General features: G+C 47.7%; 2 protein-coding genes across 2 annotated transcripts in view; both read left to right on the top strand.

Annotated features, from left to right (window-relative positions):
- Positions 1 to 4,439, top strand: part of adamts5 (ADAM metallopeptidase with thrombospondin type 1 motif, 5 (aggrecanase-2)) — a 15,189-nt gene extending 10,750 nt beyond the window's left edge. The window contains exons 3-8 of the mRNA XM_076982976.1: positions 1 to 114; positions 288 to 571; positions 2,285 to 2,468; positions 2,623 to 2,798; positions 3,113 to 3,288; positions 3,407 to 4,439. The exon at positions 1 to 114 is cut by the window's left edge and continues 54 nt beyond it. Of these exons, the coding sequence (XP_076839091.1) occupies positions 1 to 114; positions 288 to 571; positions 2,285 to 2,468; positions 2,623 to 2,798; positions 3,113 to 3,288; positions 3,407 to 4,037 (1,565 nt within the window). The 3' untranslated portion in view covers positions 4,038 to 4,439. The remainder of the gene's footprint in view (positions 115 to 287; positions 572 to 2,284; positions 2,469 to 2,622; positions 2,799 to 3,112; positions 3,289 to 3,406) is intronic.
- A 3,481-nt stretch (positions 4,440 to 7,920) lies between these two features.
- adamts1 (ADAM metallopeptidase with thrombospondin type 1 motif, 1) lies at positions 7,921 to 13,482 on the top strand. The gene is made up of 8 exons (XM_076982478.1): positions 7,921 to 8,898; positions 9,510 to 9,850; positions 10,003 to 10,135; positions 10,246 to 10,703; positions 10,861 to 11,047; positions 11,138 to 11,316; positions 11,414 to 11,589; positions 11,677 to 13,482. The coding sequence occupies exons 1-8, from the start codon at positions 8,301 to 8,303 to the stop codon at positions 12,404 to 12,406; spliced, it is 2,802 nt and encodes a 933-aa protein (XP_076838593.1). The 5' UTR covers positions 7,921 to 8,300; the 3' UTR covers positions 12,407 to 13,482.
- The last annotated feature ends 2,470 nt before the right edge of the window (positions 13,483 to 15,952 follow it).

Below are 15,952 nucleotides of genomic sequence, written 5' to 3'. Positions count from 1 at the left end.
GCTCCGGAGAGGACAAGAGGCTCATGTCCTCCATCCTCACCTCCATCGACGCCTCCAAGCCCTGGAGCCGCTGCACCTCCGCCACCATCACCGACTTCTTCGACGACGGCAACGGTGCGTTTCTCCATCACAGAGCAAAGGCGACGCCCACAGCCTTGGACCATTTGCGCGGACCGCACGTGCGAAAGTCCAGACCGAGTCTAGAGGAGCGGCTTTGTGGGTCTCGTGGCCAGAGGACGTGATGGCGTGATGGTTGGAATGACCTCCTCCTCCTCTCTCCTCCGTAGGGGAGTGTCTGCTGGACCTTCCGCGACAGCAGATCCTGGGCCCCGAGGAGCTCCCGGGCCAGAGGTACGACGCCGTGCACCAGTGCCGCCTCGCCTTCGGCCCGGAGTACACGGTGTGCCCGGGCATGGATGTGTGCGCCCGCCTGTGGTGCGCGGTCATCAGGAAGGGCCAGATGGTGTGTCTGACCAAGAAGCTCCCGGCCGCCGAGGGCACGCCGTGCAACAAGGGCCGGATATGTCTGCAGGGCAAGTGCGTGGACAAGACGCGCAAGAAACATTACTCGGTGAGTGGAGGGACGGACGGGGGAGGGGGCGATTGAGGGGCAAGTCCTGGAACTTTTAGGGACACGTACATGGAGATTTGTTCAGAGATTTTGCTGATCGGACGCAAGCGAGAGTGATGAGGAGGAGTGTGGAGGTTGTGAATATACATGCGAGAAGTTCTACAGGGAGTCAGACAGCGAGGAAGAGGGAGTGAAAGACTGATGGATGTGTTAGTGTCGGAAAAGAGTTACAAGATCCAATTTTCGGCGAACGAGAGAAGCTTGGTGAAAGGGAACGTGACCGGCAGTAGTAAAGACAGACCGGTGTTGAGAGGCGTTGAAGAGTAAGACTTGATGTACTCTCACAGAGGGAGAGAGAGAGAGAGCGAGAGAGAGAGAGAGAGATGGATGGATGTGTTAAAAGTGCATGGAATGCCTCTCCGGGGGACTCTGTTTGGCTAGAGAGCTAACGAGAGCGAACTTGGGAAGGAATGCGGGTGAGGGACGTGGGGAGGGGGGGGGGGGGGGGGGCTGTTGACACGCAGCGTGGAGAGGCGTCAGGTGGCGAGAGACGGGTTGGAATCCAGAGGGTGAGGCAGGACAGGCGGGGTGAGGGGGCGGCGAAGACAGACGGGCCGGAGACGCCTTCAGGCGAGGCGTGAGAGAGCAGGTGAAGCGAGGCCTCCCCTCCCGGTGAGGAGGAAAGTGACAGAGGTGGCGAACAAGCGAGGAGACGTGATGGAGAGTACGGCATGACAAATGTTGGGAGATCTTCTCGTACTTGTTTTCCAAAGCAGTGGAGTCGAATGAGAGGAAATTGTCATTTCGTGACATGCAACAAGAATGTGGTTGGGCTGAAGGGAGCTGATCGGTATGAATACCCGGTCCGGTTGGTTACCCCTAGTTGTTTATCTTCTAAATACAGCGTTAGACAAAACAACCCTGGGGTAGTCTTCTGGGGCCGTGCTCCAAGTGTCCATGGGTTAATGTGGCACTCTGCCCTTCCCTGGGCATCATGGGTAATTTTAAGCTATGTCTATGTCCATTAACTTACGTGGACCCGATTATTTCCTTTTTCAAACAGGGAACATACTGTAGTTTGTGGGTGTGTTTGTACCATGGCGTGATGAACTGTGTTTCTCACCCACATTCACACCCCCCCCCCCCCCCCAAGCCCCCGGTGAACTTCTTTCTACCATGGCGTCACTCTGTCAGAATGTCCCGTATTTTACGGGTCACGGTAATGCACGGCCTCTGTCTCTCTCTCTCAAGACTTCTCTCCGTCTGTCTTTGGCTTCGTGCTTGTTCGTTACGAGTAGGAACGGGCGTTTCAGCTTACTGTTCATGCAACCGAATTCTTTTGACATTAAGCAACTTCAAGACCAATGTGTCCATGGTCTCCCTAGAGGAGTCCAGATGCCTGGAGCTGCGGTCTCGTAAAGAACCTGGCGGTTCTGTTGTTTTGCTCATAGTCAAGCCGGCAGCAAACATATTCTTGAGTCTGTGTCTTTACTGCATTATCTTTCTCTCCATCCTTGGACATAAGACTTCCAGTCCTCTATTTTGCATCATGAGGGAAATGCATTTTCAGCCTGCTTTCAGGTTGCATAATCGATTATGTAAATGATGATGTATTTGAGATAATGATGATGTAACCTTCATGAGGAACCATAACTGGCCTCTCATATCCTCTTCTTCTGTGACATCATGGGTTTCTCTTGTGCACTGGGGCAGGCCTCTAACCATGGGAGCTGGAGTTCCTGGGGGCCGTGGGGCGCGTGCTCTCGGACGTGCGGAGGGGGCGTGCAGTTCGCCAACCGCCTGTGCAACAACCCCCCCCCTCGCAACAACGGCCGCTACTGCACAGGAAAGAGAGCCGTCTACCGGTCCTGTAACGTCACGCCGTGCCCTGCGAAGAGTGAGCACCGCCACATACACACGCACGCGCACACACCAACACAAAAACACACATAAACACACGTCCAACGTACGTCATTCAGAGCTACGCCTCCTGCTTCCCACTCCAACATCGGGCCGCTCAGATCTCACGTGTTCCCGTCTGCGCGCGACAGGTTCCAGCTTCAGGCAGGAGCAGTGTGAGGTGAGGAACGGACCCCAGACCGACCCGAAGGGAGTGAAGACGCACGTGGAGTGGGTGCCCAAGTACGCTGGCGTCCTGCCCAAGGATGTGTGCAAGCTGACGTGCAGAGCCAAGGGGACAGGCTACTACGTGGTGTTCTCCCAAAGGGTGCGTTTGGCTTCCTCACAAAGCAATTAATGTGTCACACAAGTGCTAAAATAGAGCAATAATTGCACGAGCGTACGTGCGTGAACGTTTTCCAAAATTAAATAACTAAGTGAGCATTAAAGGTAATGCTTGTGAAAGCTTGCTGGTCCTGGTACGTTGTGTTAGTGACAACTTGACAACTTTGACAAATTAAAAATTTTTAAAAAAGAAAGGAAAGGAAAAGGAAAAAAAGAACCGAGACCGCAGCCAAAATCAACAGTCGATCGTTTCTCAGACACCTGAGACGTAAAGCACAAAGTCTCGCTCCCCCACAGGTGGTAGACGGCACGGAGTGCAGGCCGTACAGCGGCTCGGTGTGTGTGAGGGGGAAGTGTGTGCGCACCGGCTGCGACGGCATCATCGGCTCCAGGCTGCAGTTCGATAAGTGCGGTGTGTGCGGAGGTGCGGGCGACAGCTGCGTGAAGGTGGCGGGGAACTTCACCAAGAAGAGGTAACGCGTAACACGTCCCGCGACCCGAATCACTCATTTAACGCGCGGATTTAACGTATTAACCGTCTGTTCACCACCTTCTCTCCCTCCGTCTCTCTTCCTCTCTCTCCGTCTGCAGTAAGGGCTACACGGACGTGGTGAAGATCCCAGAAGGTTCCACCCACATCCGGATCCGTCAGCACAAGCCCAAAGGTCAGGTCCGCTTCACGGCCTACCTGGCGCTGCGCCGTCCCGGAGGTTCGTACCTCCTCAATGGGAAGTTCATGATCTCCACTTCGGAAACCGTCATCCCCTTGAACGGCACCGTGCTCAACTACAGCGGCTGGAGCCAGCACGACGAGGCCCTCCACAGCATGGGGCCCGGGGCCCTCCAGGAGAGCCTGGTGGTGCAGGTCCTGGCGACCGACGCCAAGAAGCCTCTGGACGTGCGTTACAGCTTCTTCACCCCTCGCAAGACGCCGCTCCCGCCACGGAGGACGACGGCCTTCTCCGCCACCCCGGCCTCCTTGTCGTCGGCCGAGGTCCTGACCATGACCACCAGGGTGCCCTCCACCACCGAGACCACGCCCACGACCACGCCCGGGCCTCGGTGGGCCACCGGGTCCTGGATGACCTGCTCCAGGACTTGCGACACGGGCTGGCAAAGTCGTACGGTTCAGTGCAAGGACCCACACGGGAAGCTCACTAAGGGCTGTCCTCTCAGCGACCGGCCTCCTGTCTTCAAACAATGCCTGATTAAAAAGTGCTGAAGCCCGTCCCAGGACACGAGCTTTTGTTTATGGACATGTGCGTGTCCTCCCCCACCTGTGGTGGGTGATCCCAAGAGGAGACCGTCCACAACGGACTGTGTACAAACAATCTCGGAAAACAAAAAAAACATTTAAGGATCTTTTACAACTGCATTTGCATTTGTGATTGTTCTGATGCTGTTTCATGCTCTAAACTTTGTCACTGTTGAACTGTTGAGTTTTTCGTGTATTATATTGACCTTGGACAAGAGCGCCACGACGGGCCTCTAATGCAACACAGTGACCTATACTGCAGTCTGGCTTCACTGATCAATCAACAGCATGTAGCCACTCCCTTCCAATCTAGCCCCTCCCCTTCGAGGTTTGGTGCATTTCCAAATCACATTTGAACTGCAACCCCCCCCCCAAAAAAAGACACTAGAACTGAATCTTGAGTTCATGGTGAGGAGTGGAAGGACGTCCTTGTGCCATTGGACTACAGTACAGACTCTGGTTTGCAGTTTGACTATCCGTATTCTTACAGCGGTGCGGACGCTCTGGACCTGAGAGCCTGCGTCATGCCCCGTGGAGTGTGTTTGTCACCAGCACCTGTGACTGTGTTCGTTTATGCACATTCTCAAAGAGACTTGGTGCACTTTCCTCATAACCGACAAACCATAAGGGCAACCTGGAACCTGGTACCATCCGTGTCTTTATGTCTGTTTTACTGTGTGTTTAGGCACCATTTTGTTTATAAGTGTCCTGGATTATTGTAAAAGACCAAGAGGGGAATTAATCTGGATTACATCCTCTTGCCTATTTTAACCATTCAGACCTTGGCATGTAAAATTAATTCTAATTAATGCATCTGTGGGAATTTAACGTATTTTCCTTCAGAATTTGCATAGAACACAGCAATATTGTTGGACATATAATGCATTGACATACGGTATGAATTCATACTGTACACTACTCAGACACGTGATCTGTGATACCAGAGTATTACCATGCAATGCACATATGCACACACAGACACACACATAGATAAAACACCACATCAATACATTGCTTTCTCTTTTAGGGTTGGGGTAGATTGAATTTTAATACTGCCACTTCAGAAGATTCAGTCAGCCATTAAAAATTGCCATATTGTTGGATATAATTGATTTGTTGCGCAATTATTTCAATTTGTTGTCTGATGTCATCCCACATATGCTGAATATCCTCGTCAACCCTGACAACCACACGTATGCAGTACTGTCTCACCCGCCCTCTGGGAAAAAGAACCCCCTTTGCTGAATGACAGAAAACACAGCACTGAAATTATAATTTATTGTTTGTACAACTGGTATGTGAAAAAAAACGTGATGATTTTATTTATTGTTATGGTCATTTTGTATCATAATTACTATTTAACTTGGAATATGGATATGACTGAGCAGAATACTTTCAAAGAAAATAGTGTTTGTTTTCTTGTCATCTAAAGAATATGTATATAAAAATCTATATATTTAAATTTGTCTTCTGTTTGTGGTCTACTTAGATTCAATTGACATAATCACATACATAGATTGGATAGATGTGGGCTCACATTCATACAACACTGCTCAATACAAGTAAAATACGTTCATAAAGCTGAGCTCGTTTAAAAATACAACAGCTTTCTTCTAACAAACCACGTAGATCTGATTTGCATTTTACAATTTATTTATAGTCTAGCTTTCCTGGTGTATCAACATCAGTTAGAATTCAGTCCACTGAATTACACAAAGAAAGTAAACTGGATCAATACGTCCTTGTTAACTACCGTGTTTTTCTGTTTTCACGCCGGTTACCCCTAAGACTAAGTATTTAGCCTTCTTCACAGAGGTGAAGTAGGCTAAATTAAATAAAGTGATTCGGTGACGTTCAACAATATTCAATAAGACACTCTTTGCAACACCACATCCCAAATATCTCATTTGAAATAAATATGTAAATATAACGAATGACATTGCTTAGTTCACTAGTTCATGAGCCTCGTGGCAGGTATGTCCTCGGTGTACTGTATTCTAGCTAAAACAGTCCATTATGACAAATCCATTATGACAAATCCATTATGATACATCCATTATGATACATCCATTATGGTTCTTATGATAAATAGTTTCAATTCAATAGAATCAAATGAATTGTTAAGAGTCACAAAGTCAAATTAATACCTGTTTTATGGTGGTGTTGGATGTGAGAGGAGGCATATGGAGAGTGAAAATATGATATTGTGTCCGTAATTTGAAGTCATATTATGTGCTACTTCTGATAGGTTGCACGTTTTTATCACACAAGAGTGTGTGAATCCTACTCTAAATGAAAGAACATTGCTCCGTGACCAATTTAAAAATTGCACAGGAAGACTAAACCTGAATTCGATGTTTCGTTTTGCTTTTTCCCTACACAAAATAAGATCATAAATAATAATGAGGTGCTCAGAAAACCTACACATACGGAAATAGAGAACGCGACGAATCTTTATGGAAACATACATGAGGCTGCAGTGCCATCTGCTGGCCACTTTATGCATTTACTGCACGTTACAAAAAGAGATTAAGGTAAACTACTCCTCTACTTGAAGAAGGGATGAGGTATGAGGTATACGACACAGTGTAAAGATTTGATGTCGTTATTATTTAGAAAATTTAAGGGTACACTGTAAGTTACGTTATTTTTGTGTTTTTTCAAGGTAGTATATGAACTCAATGAATCTCATGACGTGCAATATCGTTGAGTGGCAGTTTTTGTATGATCATCGTGTGCCATCTAGTGGACGTTTGTGAAAACCTTTTTATGACATGTTGTAATTAAGGTGGACCAGAGCTATATAAATGTCGAGCCTAACGATTATGTGCTGATTCGACGTTTTTTCACCACTTAAAAAATGCTTGTTTAGTTTAGCCTGGGTTAGAGTCAATATGTTTAGGTTTTGTAAAGAATGGTAGTCTTTACAAACTATTTTCGTTAGATTTGAGTAGAAAACTCCAGTTCACAGTTCAAGGCTAGCAAGACTCGTCTCGTTCAGCTTTTGACCACCGTGCACATCTCCAAACCTTTGATCCTTATCTGTATTTATGTTTCCTTTAATCTAGTCGTGTTTTATTTTGTTCTTGTACGGTACGTCCCATTTAATCATCCACCCTCTCCCTTCAAGGTCAAACAGACATCTTTCATTGACTGCTTCATTAAATTTGTTCTATTATCGACTTTGAAACAACGTCGTTCCGCAAACAACGTGAAGCGGTCACATCAGTAGGTTAATCCGAGCATAATTAATTTTTTCAGAGGGCTTCAAAGCTGCCGGTTCAGCATATGAAGCGTTTCGGCTGCTCGTGCGTGAGGAGGAGGGGGGCGTAAGAAGGGAGAACCGCCACTTGGACAGGCGCTCGAGCCCATCGGCACACGAAACGGGACCGGGTCGAGTAACAGTCCACCTTAACAGCTTCGTGCCCGCGCTCTCCCCATCTGAACCTCCTACACCCGCGCAGTCCTGACGGCGCAAAGGTTCAGCCGCACATAAAACGGGCTGCAGTCCGCATTGCTGTCACTTCCCTTTCAACTACTTCTACACTGAAATAAACTGGCGATCTGAGTACATATTGTCTAGTCTTATGGAAATATGTCAAACGTACGGTTCTGTTAACAGATGTGGACTGTTATGCATGAGTGAAGACAGTCCGAGTGGTCAGAGGAGGAGAGGGAGAGGTAGGGGCGTCAGTAAGGAGCGTCCCACTCCACCATGATTCATTATAGTGGCCGCGCGCCAGATCTCCGCTGCGTTCGTTACGCACGAGACTTCGCCGCCGCTACATCAAAGGCGCCGCAGTAAAGGGGTGGTGCTGCTCGCGGGCGTATATAGGGACCCGGGGTCCGCTCCACCGAGAGGACAGAACCTGGAGGAAGGCACTGAAACACACTGTCCCGAGCTCGCCGAGGAAGCCCAACTGGTGACTGGAGAAAAAGTCTTTGCTCTGAAAAGTTAAATGGGAATTAAATCTGGGACGTATCGCAGAAAGAGACTCAACTCGGCGTCTTGAAGCACGTTTGCTTCATTCTTTTTTATATATTTTATCAGCGCCGGTACCCACGTTGGGTTTGCACTGGATTTTTAGACGATTTTAGATTTATTAGACTACGTTTCTGTGAAGTTTTGTTTTATGTGATCAACCCACCTGGACCTCCAGGTATTTTTTGACAAAAGGCGTTAAAACCTTTCAGGATTGTACTTCCATCTTTTAGAGTCCTAGAGGAATTATGGCGTGTTTTGTGCGTGTGGCGTTGGGCTTCATCGCTGCTCTGTGCGTTAGCGCTGCGCCCAGCGTGTGGGAGGAAACCACGGTGGTACCGGTCCAGCTTGGTCCTGACCGCACCGAGTCCACACTCTCTCCAGAGGCTCAGGAAAAAGAATCAGAAAAGCTTTTCTATCAGTTGGACATCTTTGGGAATCGGGTGGTGCTGGAGTTGGAGCCGGACCAGACGTTCCTGGCGCCTGGGTTCGTGTTCCATGTGGTGGGGAGACCCGAGACCAAGCAGGAGTTTGACAGCTCGGGAGAGGCGCGATGCTTCTACTCGGGACGGGTGCGCGGCGAGAAGAACTCTGCGGCTGCTGTGAACGTCTGTCACGGATTGACCGGCGGTTTCTATTTCGATGAAGAAGAATATTTCATTCAGCCGACCAACGCCAGTGCGACGGCCTCCTCGCATCGAGGAGACGTCCACATCATTCGCCGCAGGAGCAGAGGAACCGCTACGGACGGGATCTCCAAGTGCGGCGTGAACGAGGGAGAGGAGAAGGTTCCTGAGATTCAGGAGACCGGTTCAAACAAGCAGCCCGCGGCAACCGCTTCTCAAGGTAAACTTTTTATTTCCAAAATTAAAAACAAATGTAGTAAATGTTTTTGTTAGAAACACATTTATGTTCACCCTGCAATAAACCATAAATTCGGAGATTACAGACATGCCCGCTGCGCTTGGCTCATAATGAATTAGTAGGTCACCAGGTGACACCTCTTAATCAGCCGCTAAATTCCCCACAAAATAATCATCTCACATTTTTTTGGACCTCTGAAGAAATACGTGTGATTATATATTAAAATAAACGAGTCTAATGCGGTTAGGAGAGGAAAGAAAACTTGCTGCGAGTGAGGTTAGGGTTAACGGGGAAGGGGCAGAACGCGCGCGGGGTGGGAGAGGGAGCGCTCGAGCGCAGCGTAGGAGGGGCTGGGAGACGGCGCGAGGCTCTGGGCTCCGGTTTAGGAAACGTATTAGCGGGGCGGAGCTCAGGTGGAAGGAAGCTGAGTCATGATTCCAGATCGGTTTTCACTTGCCTAAAAGCACAGAACTTTTTCTAGATGAACTCAAACAAACTAGTGCATGAAGAAAATCGACACACTATATTGTACTTTATTGAAATATTGTATTTATTTTATGACTAATAGCAGTATATTGTGTTTTTTGGCGCAGAACACCAACGGTCCCGCCGATTTGTATCGACCCCGCGATATTTGGAGATCATGATCGTGGCGGATCAGTCTATGGCAGAGTTCCACGGGGTTGGCCTCAAGCCTTACCTGCTGACTATAATGGCCGTGGCATCCCGTCTGTACCGGCACCCAACCATTCATAACTCCATCACTCTGGCTGTGGTGAAGCTGCTGGTGGTGTATGACGAGGAGCAGGGCCCGGAGGTCTCCACCAACGCTGCTCTCACCTTGAGGAACTTCTGTCAGTGGCAAAGGCAGCATAACCCTTCCAGCGACCGCCACCCAGAACATTATGACACAGCAGTGCTGTTCACTAGACAGGTAAGACCTAACTTTATATATAAATATATGTTCTTATATTATGTTCTTATACTTAAGAACATCAGAACACAGTTGAAATAAGCTGATTTGTGAAATCATGACAGTCGGAGAGTCTCGGAGTCATGACCTTTCTTCTGACCCCTTCTTTCCAGGATCTATGTGGGGCTCACTCTTGTGACACACTAGGGATGGCCGATGTGGGCACAGCGTGTGATCCTGAACGAAGCTGCTCCATTATCGAGGACGACGGACTGCAAGCAGCCTTCACCGTTGCACACGAACTGGGTAAAGAAAACATTCCCCCAAAGTAGCTGGTAACACAAGGTGGCGAAACTTTAGGCTCCAGAAAAAAAATGGAGACAGACTTTCTTAACTGTTTCTTTTTGGTACTGTAGGTCATGTGTTCAATATGCCCCACGACGATGCCAAACAGTGTGCCAGCATCAACGGAGACCACTGGGGATCCCACATGATGGCGTCCACCCTGTCTAACCTGGACCAGCTGCAGCCCTGGTCTCCTTGCAGTGCCCTGACGATCACCACCTTCCTGGATAACGGCCACGGTCAGTGTTTGCTGGACAAACCCCAAAAGCCCCAGCAACTCCCCCAGGCGCTGCCCGGTTCTGTTTACGATGCGGACCGCCAGTGTCGCCTCACGTTCGGGGAGGAGTCTCAGCACTGCCCTGACTTGAGCACCACCTGCTCCGCCCTCTGGTGCACCGTCACCACTTCGAATGGCTTGCTCGTCTGCCAGACCAAGAATTTCCCATGGGCTGATGGGACGCCATGCGGACAAGACAGCTACTGCATGGCAGGCCAGTGTTTGAGCAAGAGGCAGGCGGCCATCTATCAGGTAGGCACCATTTGGTGCCGCGTTTGGTACACAGATGGTTGGGTCTGCCCTGCGATCAACTCATGTCTGACATTCTCTCCCTCTCTTTCTCTCTCTCTCTCTCTCTCTCTCTCTCTCTCTCTCTCTCTCTCTCTCTCTCTCTCTGTTGTGTTTTCAGACACCAGTCAATGGTGGATGGGGTCTTTGGGGCCCTTGGGGAGATTGTTCACGCACCTGTGGGGGTGGCGTTCAGTACTCCTTCAGGAACTGTGACAACCCCTTGCCTAAGAACGGAGGAAAATATTGCGAGGGTAAAAGAATTCAGTATCGATCCTGCAACACGGAGGACTGCCCTGACAGCAACGGTAAGAAACGCAGTCCTTAAAATGTGAAAATGGTTGATCACCATGTTTTTGTCACCTGTCTCTAATGTCAAGGTTTGATGCTTTGTGCAGGTTTAAGCTTCCGTGAAGAGCAGTGTTTGGCCCATAATGACATCTCCTCCCAAATGTCCTTTGGCTCGGGCGAAGGTGTCGAATGGGTCCCAAAATACGCTGGCGTATCGCCCAAAGACAGATGCAAACTAGTCTGTAGAGCAAAGGGAACAGGATACTTCTTCATTCTCAAGCCAAAGGTAAATATTAATACTTATTTGTGCTTGTGGCAATCTAAAAATATTTCCCTAATATAGATGAGACCATTTATACGATGTGACTCTTTGCTGCCACCAGGTGGCTGATGGGACGCCTTGCACCCCCGACTCCACCTCAGTGTGTGTTCAAGGCCAGTGCATTAAGGCCGGATGTGACCGTGTGATTGGCTCAAGCAAGCGGTTTGATAAATGTGGCGTCTGCGGAGGGGACGGCTCCACTTGCAAGAAAGTGTCTGGATCCTTGGACCGTGCGAGGTGAATAAAAAAACTTTACAACCACGCTTTGCCAACTTGTTCTCCAAATCTGAAGCTTTGAACCTAACCTCTGCGTCTTGCTTTCAGACCAGGATATCACGATGTGGTGACAGTCCCCGCGGGCGCCACCCACCTCGACGTCAAGCAGCGGTCCCCCGGTGGCCGTCGCCATGACAACAGCTACCTGGCGGTGCGCCGGCAAGACGGCAGCTACCTGCTGAACGGCGACTACAAGCTGACCACCCTGGAGACGGACATCTCCCTCCGGGGGGCGCTGTTGCGCTACAGCGGCTCCTCGGCGACTCTCGAGCGCCTGCGTGGCTTTTCTCCGCTCCCGGAGCCGCTGACGGTGCAGGTTCTGTCGGTGGGCGACTCCCCGCGGCCGCGCGTCAAGTACAGCTACTTCGCCCCGCGTCCCGCGACCGCCGCGTCCGGCTCGAACCGACGGCCCGTCAACGCCATCATCAGGGAGGCGGGAGGCGCCGAGTGGACCCTGCGCGAGTGGGGACCCTGCTCACAGACCTGCGGCGGAGGCGTGCAGGAGAGGGACGTCCTGTGTCTCGACGCCAAGGGCCGGCCGTCGAACGACTGTCCCGAAGAGCTGCGTCCTCCTTCCTCCCGCTCCTGTAGTCCGCACGCCTGTCCGTCCTGGCTGGCCGGTCCCTGGTCGGCCTGTTCCAAGACCTGCGGACGAGGTTTCAGGAAACGTTCTCTGCGCTGCACGGGGCACGACGGTCAGACCTTGCCTCACGACACCTGCAACCCGAAAGATCGACCACGACCCCTCCTGGACTTGTGCGTCCTGACTGTCTGTTAAGACCGGGCTGGCAATTGTGACTGTACCCCTGCTAGTTGTGTCTGAAGCGGAGCGTTGCAGGTGTGGGGATCCCAGGGGCCCATCATGACAGTGACTGCAATCAGCCTCTCTCCTATGCTATATGTTACAGGGCACAGGGCTGGCACACTGTGCGCCTGTCTCAACAGCGAGACGGAGGAGTGCGTGGGCCCGGCGAAGGCCCCTCTGCTGCATCCGGTGCTTCCGTCATGGATCTTGGTCTTTCTAGTGTGCCTAAGTGTTGTATGAAAAACTCTAGTCTACATTTTTGTACTGTCTGTCTGAGCTGGACTGGACAGACAGGTCTGCTTTGCTACAGGAAAATATATGATAGGGTCAACAGAATGGAGAGAATACATGAATATATAACAGTCTGGGAGTATTTGGTTGGGCGAGAGAGCAGAGGACGTGACTCCTGTATGGGGACCAGGAAAGGTTCTTCCACTTCTAATGCCAACTTTTTGCCAGCTAGCATACAGAGCACATATTGTATAGATGCCTTCTTACTAACACCCCCCCATGTCTCTCTGCACAAGCTGCTATCATGCACCATGACAGGTATTATGCATTTCCTTATAGCTAGAGTTCGTGTAAAAGTTGAAATTGCTGCCAGATCTTAAAGCCATACCCCATCGCAAGGGAACACAAAGATGGAGGGGGAGAGAAGCCAAAGAACATGGGTTCTGTAGTGTGTGTGTGTGTGTGTGTGTGTGTGTGTGTGTGTGTGTGTGTGTGTGTGTGTGTGTGTGTGTGTGTGTGTGTGTGTGTGTGTGTGTGTGTGTGTGTGTGTGTGTGTGTGTGAGGGACTTCTCTCTTGCTAATACTTCATAAGTAAGTCTCTCCTGCCTTCCAAGAAGGCGTCTTTTTGTACAGAATATCCAAAACTTATTTATTTTTGTACATTCTGTTTAATATAATCATCTGGCTTTTCTACTATTATTGTATTTTTATTTGTTATTATTATTGAAATAAGAAGGATGTAGATTATATTAGAGTATTTATACAGTATTATATATGGACTTAGGTTTATGAATAAAGTGTCACATTGAGCTGTTGAATGATGTCCGTTCTTTGTGTGATTATGGCTTTGATTGGTCGGACAAACACACAGCAGAAATCCCCGTCTTGAACTTACACCTTCAGGAATTAGTTAAAATTAGTTACACTTACAATTAGTTACACTTACATCCAGGTAAAAACTCTGTAAGTTTTCATTCAATGCTGCAGTTTATACAGTAGAAAACTTACACACGTTCCCTTAAAGCCAGAGTTTGTGTAACAGCATATTTTAAAAAACATTTGTCCAAAGGTTTGAGAGCATATCAGCCTTTAGTCATAACTAGGTAATCTATCCATCAATCAATGATTGATGCTTGTGTATTCATGTTGGACTTGCCCTCTGGAGATGAGAACAATTCCAACATGAATACACAAGCATGAATACACCCAATACACAAAATACCAAATGTACATAAAAAACACAATATACAGAAAACACACACTAAAAACACAATAAAATTAGCTTAATATAATTCACATAGTCCAAATATTAAAACATTCAATCTTCTTTATGTTTAAGTTCCCAAGTTTGTTGAGTTGGTTCCAAAGATCCATTTAAGAGCTGAATTAGTAGAGATATAAAGTGTCCATCCTACAGTCTTGCATCTCTACCAGTGAAGATGTTGTCATGAACGTGAAGTAGAACATACAAGGGATGTATGTCCCTTTCCACCTCAAAATATTATTTTTCCTTAAAAGCTGATTATTATGTCAGTGTTTTCCCTCAAAGTTCACCCAATTATCAAATACTGTGCGTACAATGATGCACTCCTTCCATTAGATCTCCATGAGTTTATGTTTCTACTAGATCTCCATGAGTTTGTTTCTACTCGATATCCATGTGTTTATGTTTCTACTAGATCTCCATGAGTTTATGTTTCTACTAGATCTCCATGAGTTTATATTTCTACTCAATATCCATGGGTTTATGTTTCTACTAGATCTCCATGAGTTTATGTTTCTACTAGATCTCCATGAGTTTATGTTTATACTAGATCTCCATGAGTTTATGTTTCCACTAGATCTCCATAAGTTTATATTTCTACTCGATATCCATGGGTTTATGTTTCTACTAGATCTCCATGAGTTTATGTTTATACTAGATCTCCATGAGTTTATGTTTCCACTAGATCTCCATGAGTTTATATTTCTACTCGATATCCATGGGTTTATGTTTCTACTAGATCTCCATGTGTTTATGTTTTAGATGGATTGGCACTTCATGTCTGGGATGTTTAGTTCCAGCCCTGCAAGATCACACCACTTAACAAACTTAAAGGTCAATTGGCCCAAGGTCATGAAATGGACCACGGCACCAGGATGAAAACGCAACCTGCAAACACACAAGTACACAAACACAAAAGGAGATAAAACACAACCCTGTGCTTTAGACATTTACCATTTACAAGTATTCTCTGAGAAGGTGAATTGAGAAGTTTAGCAGAAATCAAACTCCTTGTTTAGTTTTAATAACTCTCTCAAAGGCGTTCACTATCAGTGTTAATGCAGTGGGTCTCAGGTCCTTAAATGTATTTAGATACCTGTTTTTGTAAACAATTTTAGACCAATCATAGAGGACATCTACATTTGTGAAACTTTACCTACTGCTTGAGAACTTAGACAGTTGATGTACGTTGAGCTACAAAATATTTTAGTGCAGTCATACATGCAGTAATACACAGAAACATAGAACAGAAAAGCAACCGAGCAGACGTTCCCATAAACTTCACGTTTTCATCTAAAGAGGGCTTGCACTATTTTGTATGTTGCACATTTCATCCACAACCGGGCAGTACCACAATGGGGCAGTACCACAACGGGGCAGTACCACAATGGGGGCAATACCACAAGGGGGCAGTACCACAGTACAACTGCTCATTCAGGACTTGGTGAGCTCCAGGTATTCGTGTACCGTGGAGGGGGGGGGGGTCTGAGTTGGTGGCTATGAGCTGGTAAAAGATAAACACACGTATTTTTACTACGGCGCTGGCGTTATGGTCATAGATACCTAATTTAAAAACTGCGCTATTAATGTGAATTAAAGGGAAGATTACCATAATATCTGTCAGCCAAATAAATAACTGATGTTGTTTATCAACAACGATGTAGCTATAGAGACAGGGATGACCGACTAAGTAAGAAATGTGAGAGAATCCTATTTTCCATACCACAAAGACAACACAGAAACAGCGGTCACTTTTTGATTGTTTATACGTTTTCACGTACAGTATTACGAATAAAAACCGCATTCATCGTCTGTCTTATACATCGGTAGAGCTGTCAATATAATTAATCTGTTGTTCTAACGTGTTGTGGCCATACAGCTGCTGGGGAAACTGACACCAACTTGTAATTGTTAAGCAAGCAAGTGGTTAAAAAGAAATACATATTTAAAAAGAGAGACAACGTGCGAGGTGGAACACGGCGTCTTGTTTACGGTCCTTCCTGTTCAGTGACTTACTAGTGAAC

The sequence above is a fragment of the Brachyhypopomus gauderio genome, chromosome 20 (genome assembly GCF_052324685.1).
Source record: "Brachyhypopomus gauderio isolate BG-103 chromosome 20, BGAUD_0.2, whole genome shotgun sequence".
NCBI lineage: Eukaryota > Metazoa > Chordata > Actinopteri > Gymnotiformes > Hypopomidae > Brachyhypopomus > Brachyhypopomus gauderio.
This window is presented reverse-complemented; position numbering and strand designations above follow the sequence as displayed.

What these genes read in the sequence shown, in the direction of transcription:
- adamts1 (XM_076982478.1), top strand. Translation starts at nt 8,301, where the DNA reads ATGGCGTGTTTTGTGCGTGTGGCGTTGGGCTTCATCGCTGCTCTGTGC. An exon ending in GGACTGCCCTGACAGCAACG is followed by an intron (nt 11,048 to 11,137) that starts GTAAGAAACGCA and finishes TGCTTTGTGCAG; the next exon opens with GTTTAAGCTTCCGTGAAGAG. An exon ending in TCTTCATTCTCAAGCCAAAG is followed by an intron (nt 11,317 to 11,413) that starts GTAAATATTAAT and finishes TGCTGCCACCAG; the next exon opens with GTGGCTGATGGGACGCCTTG.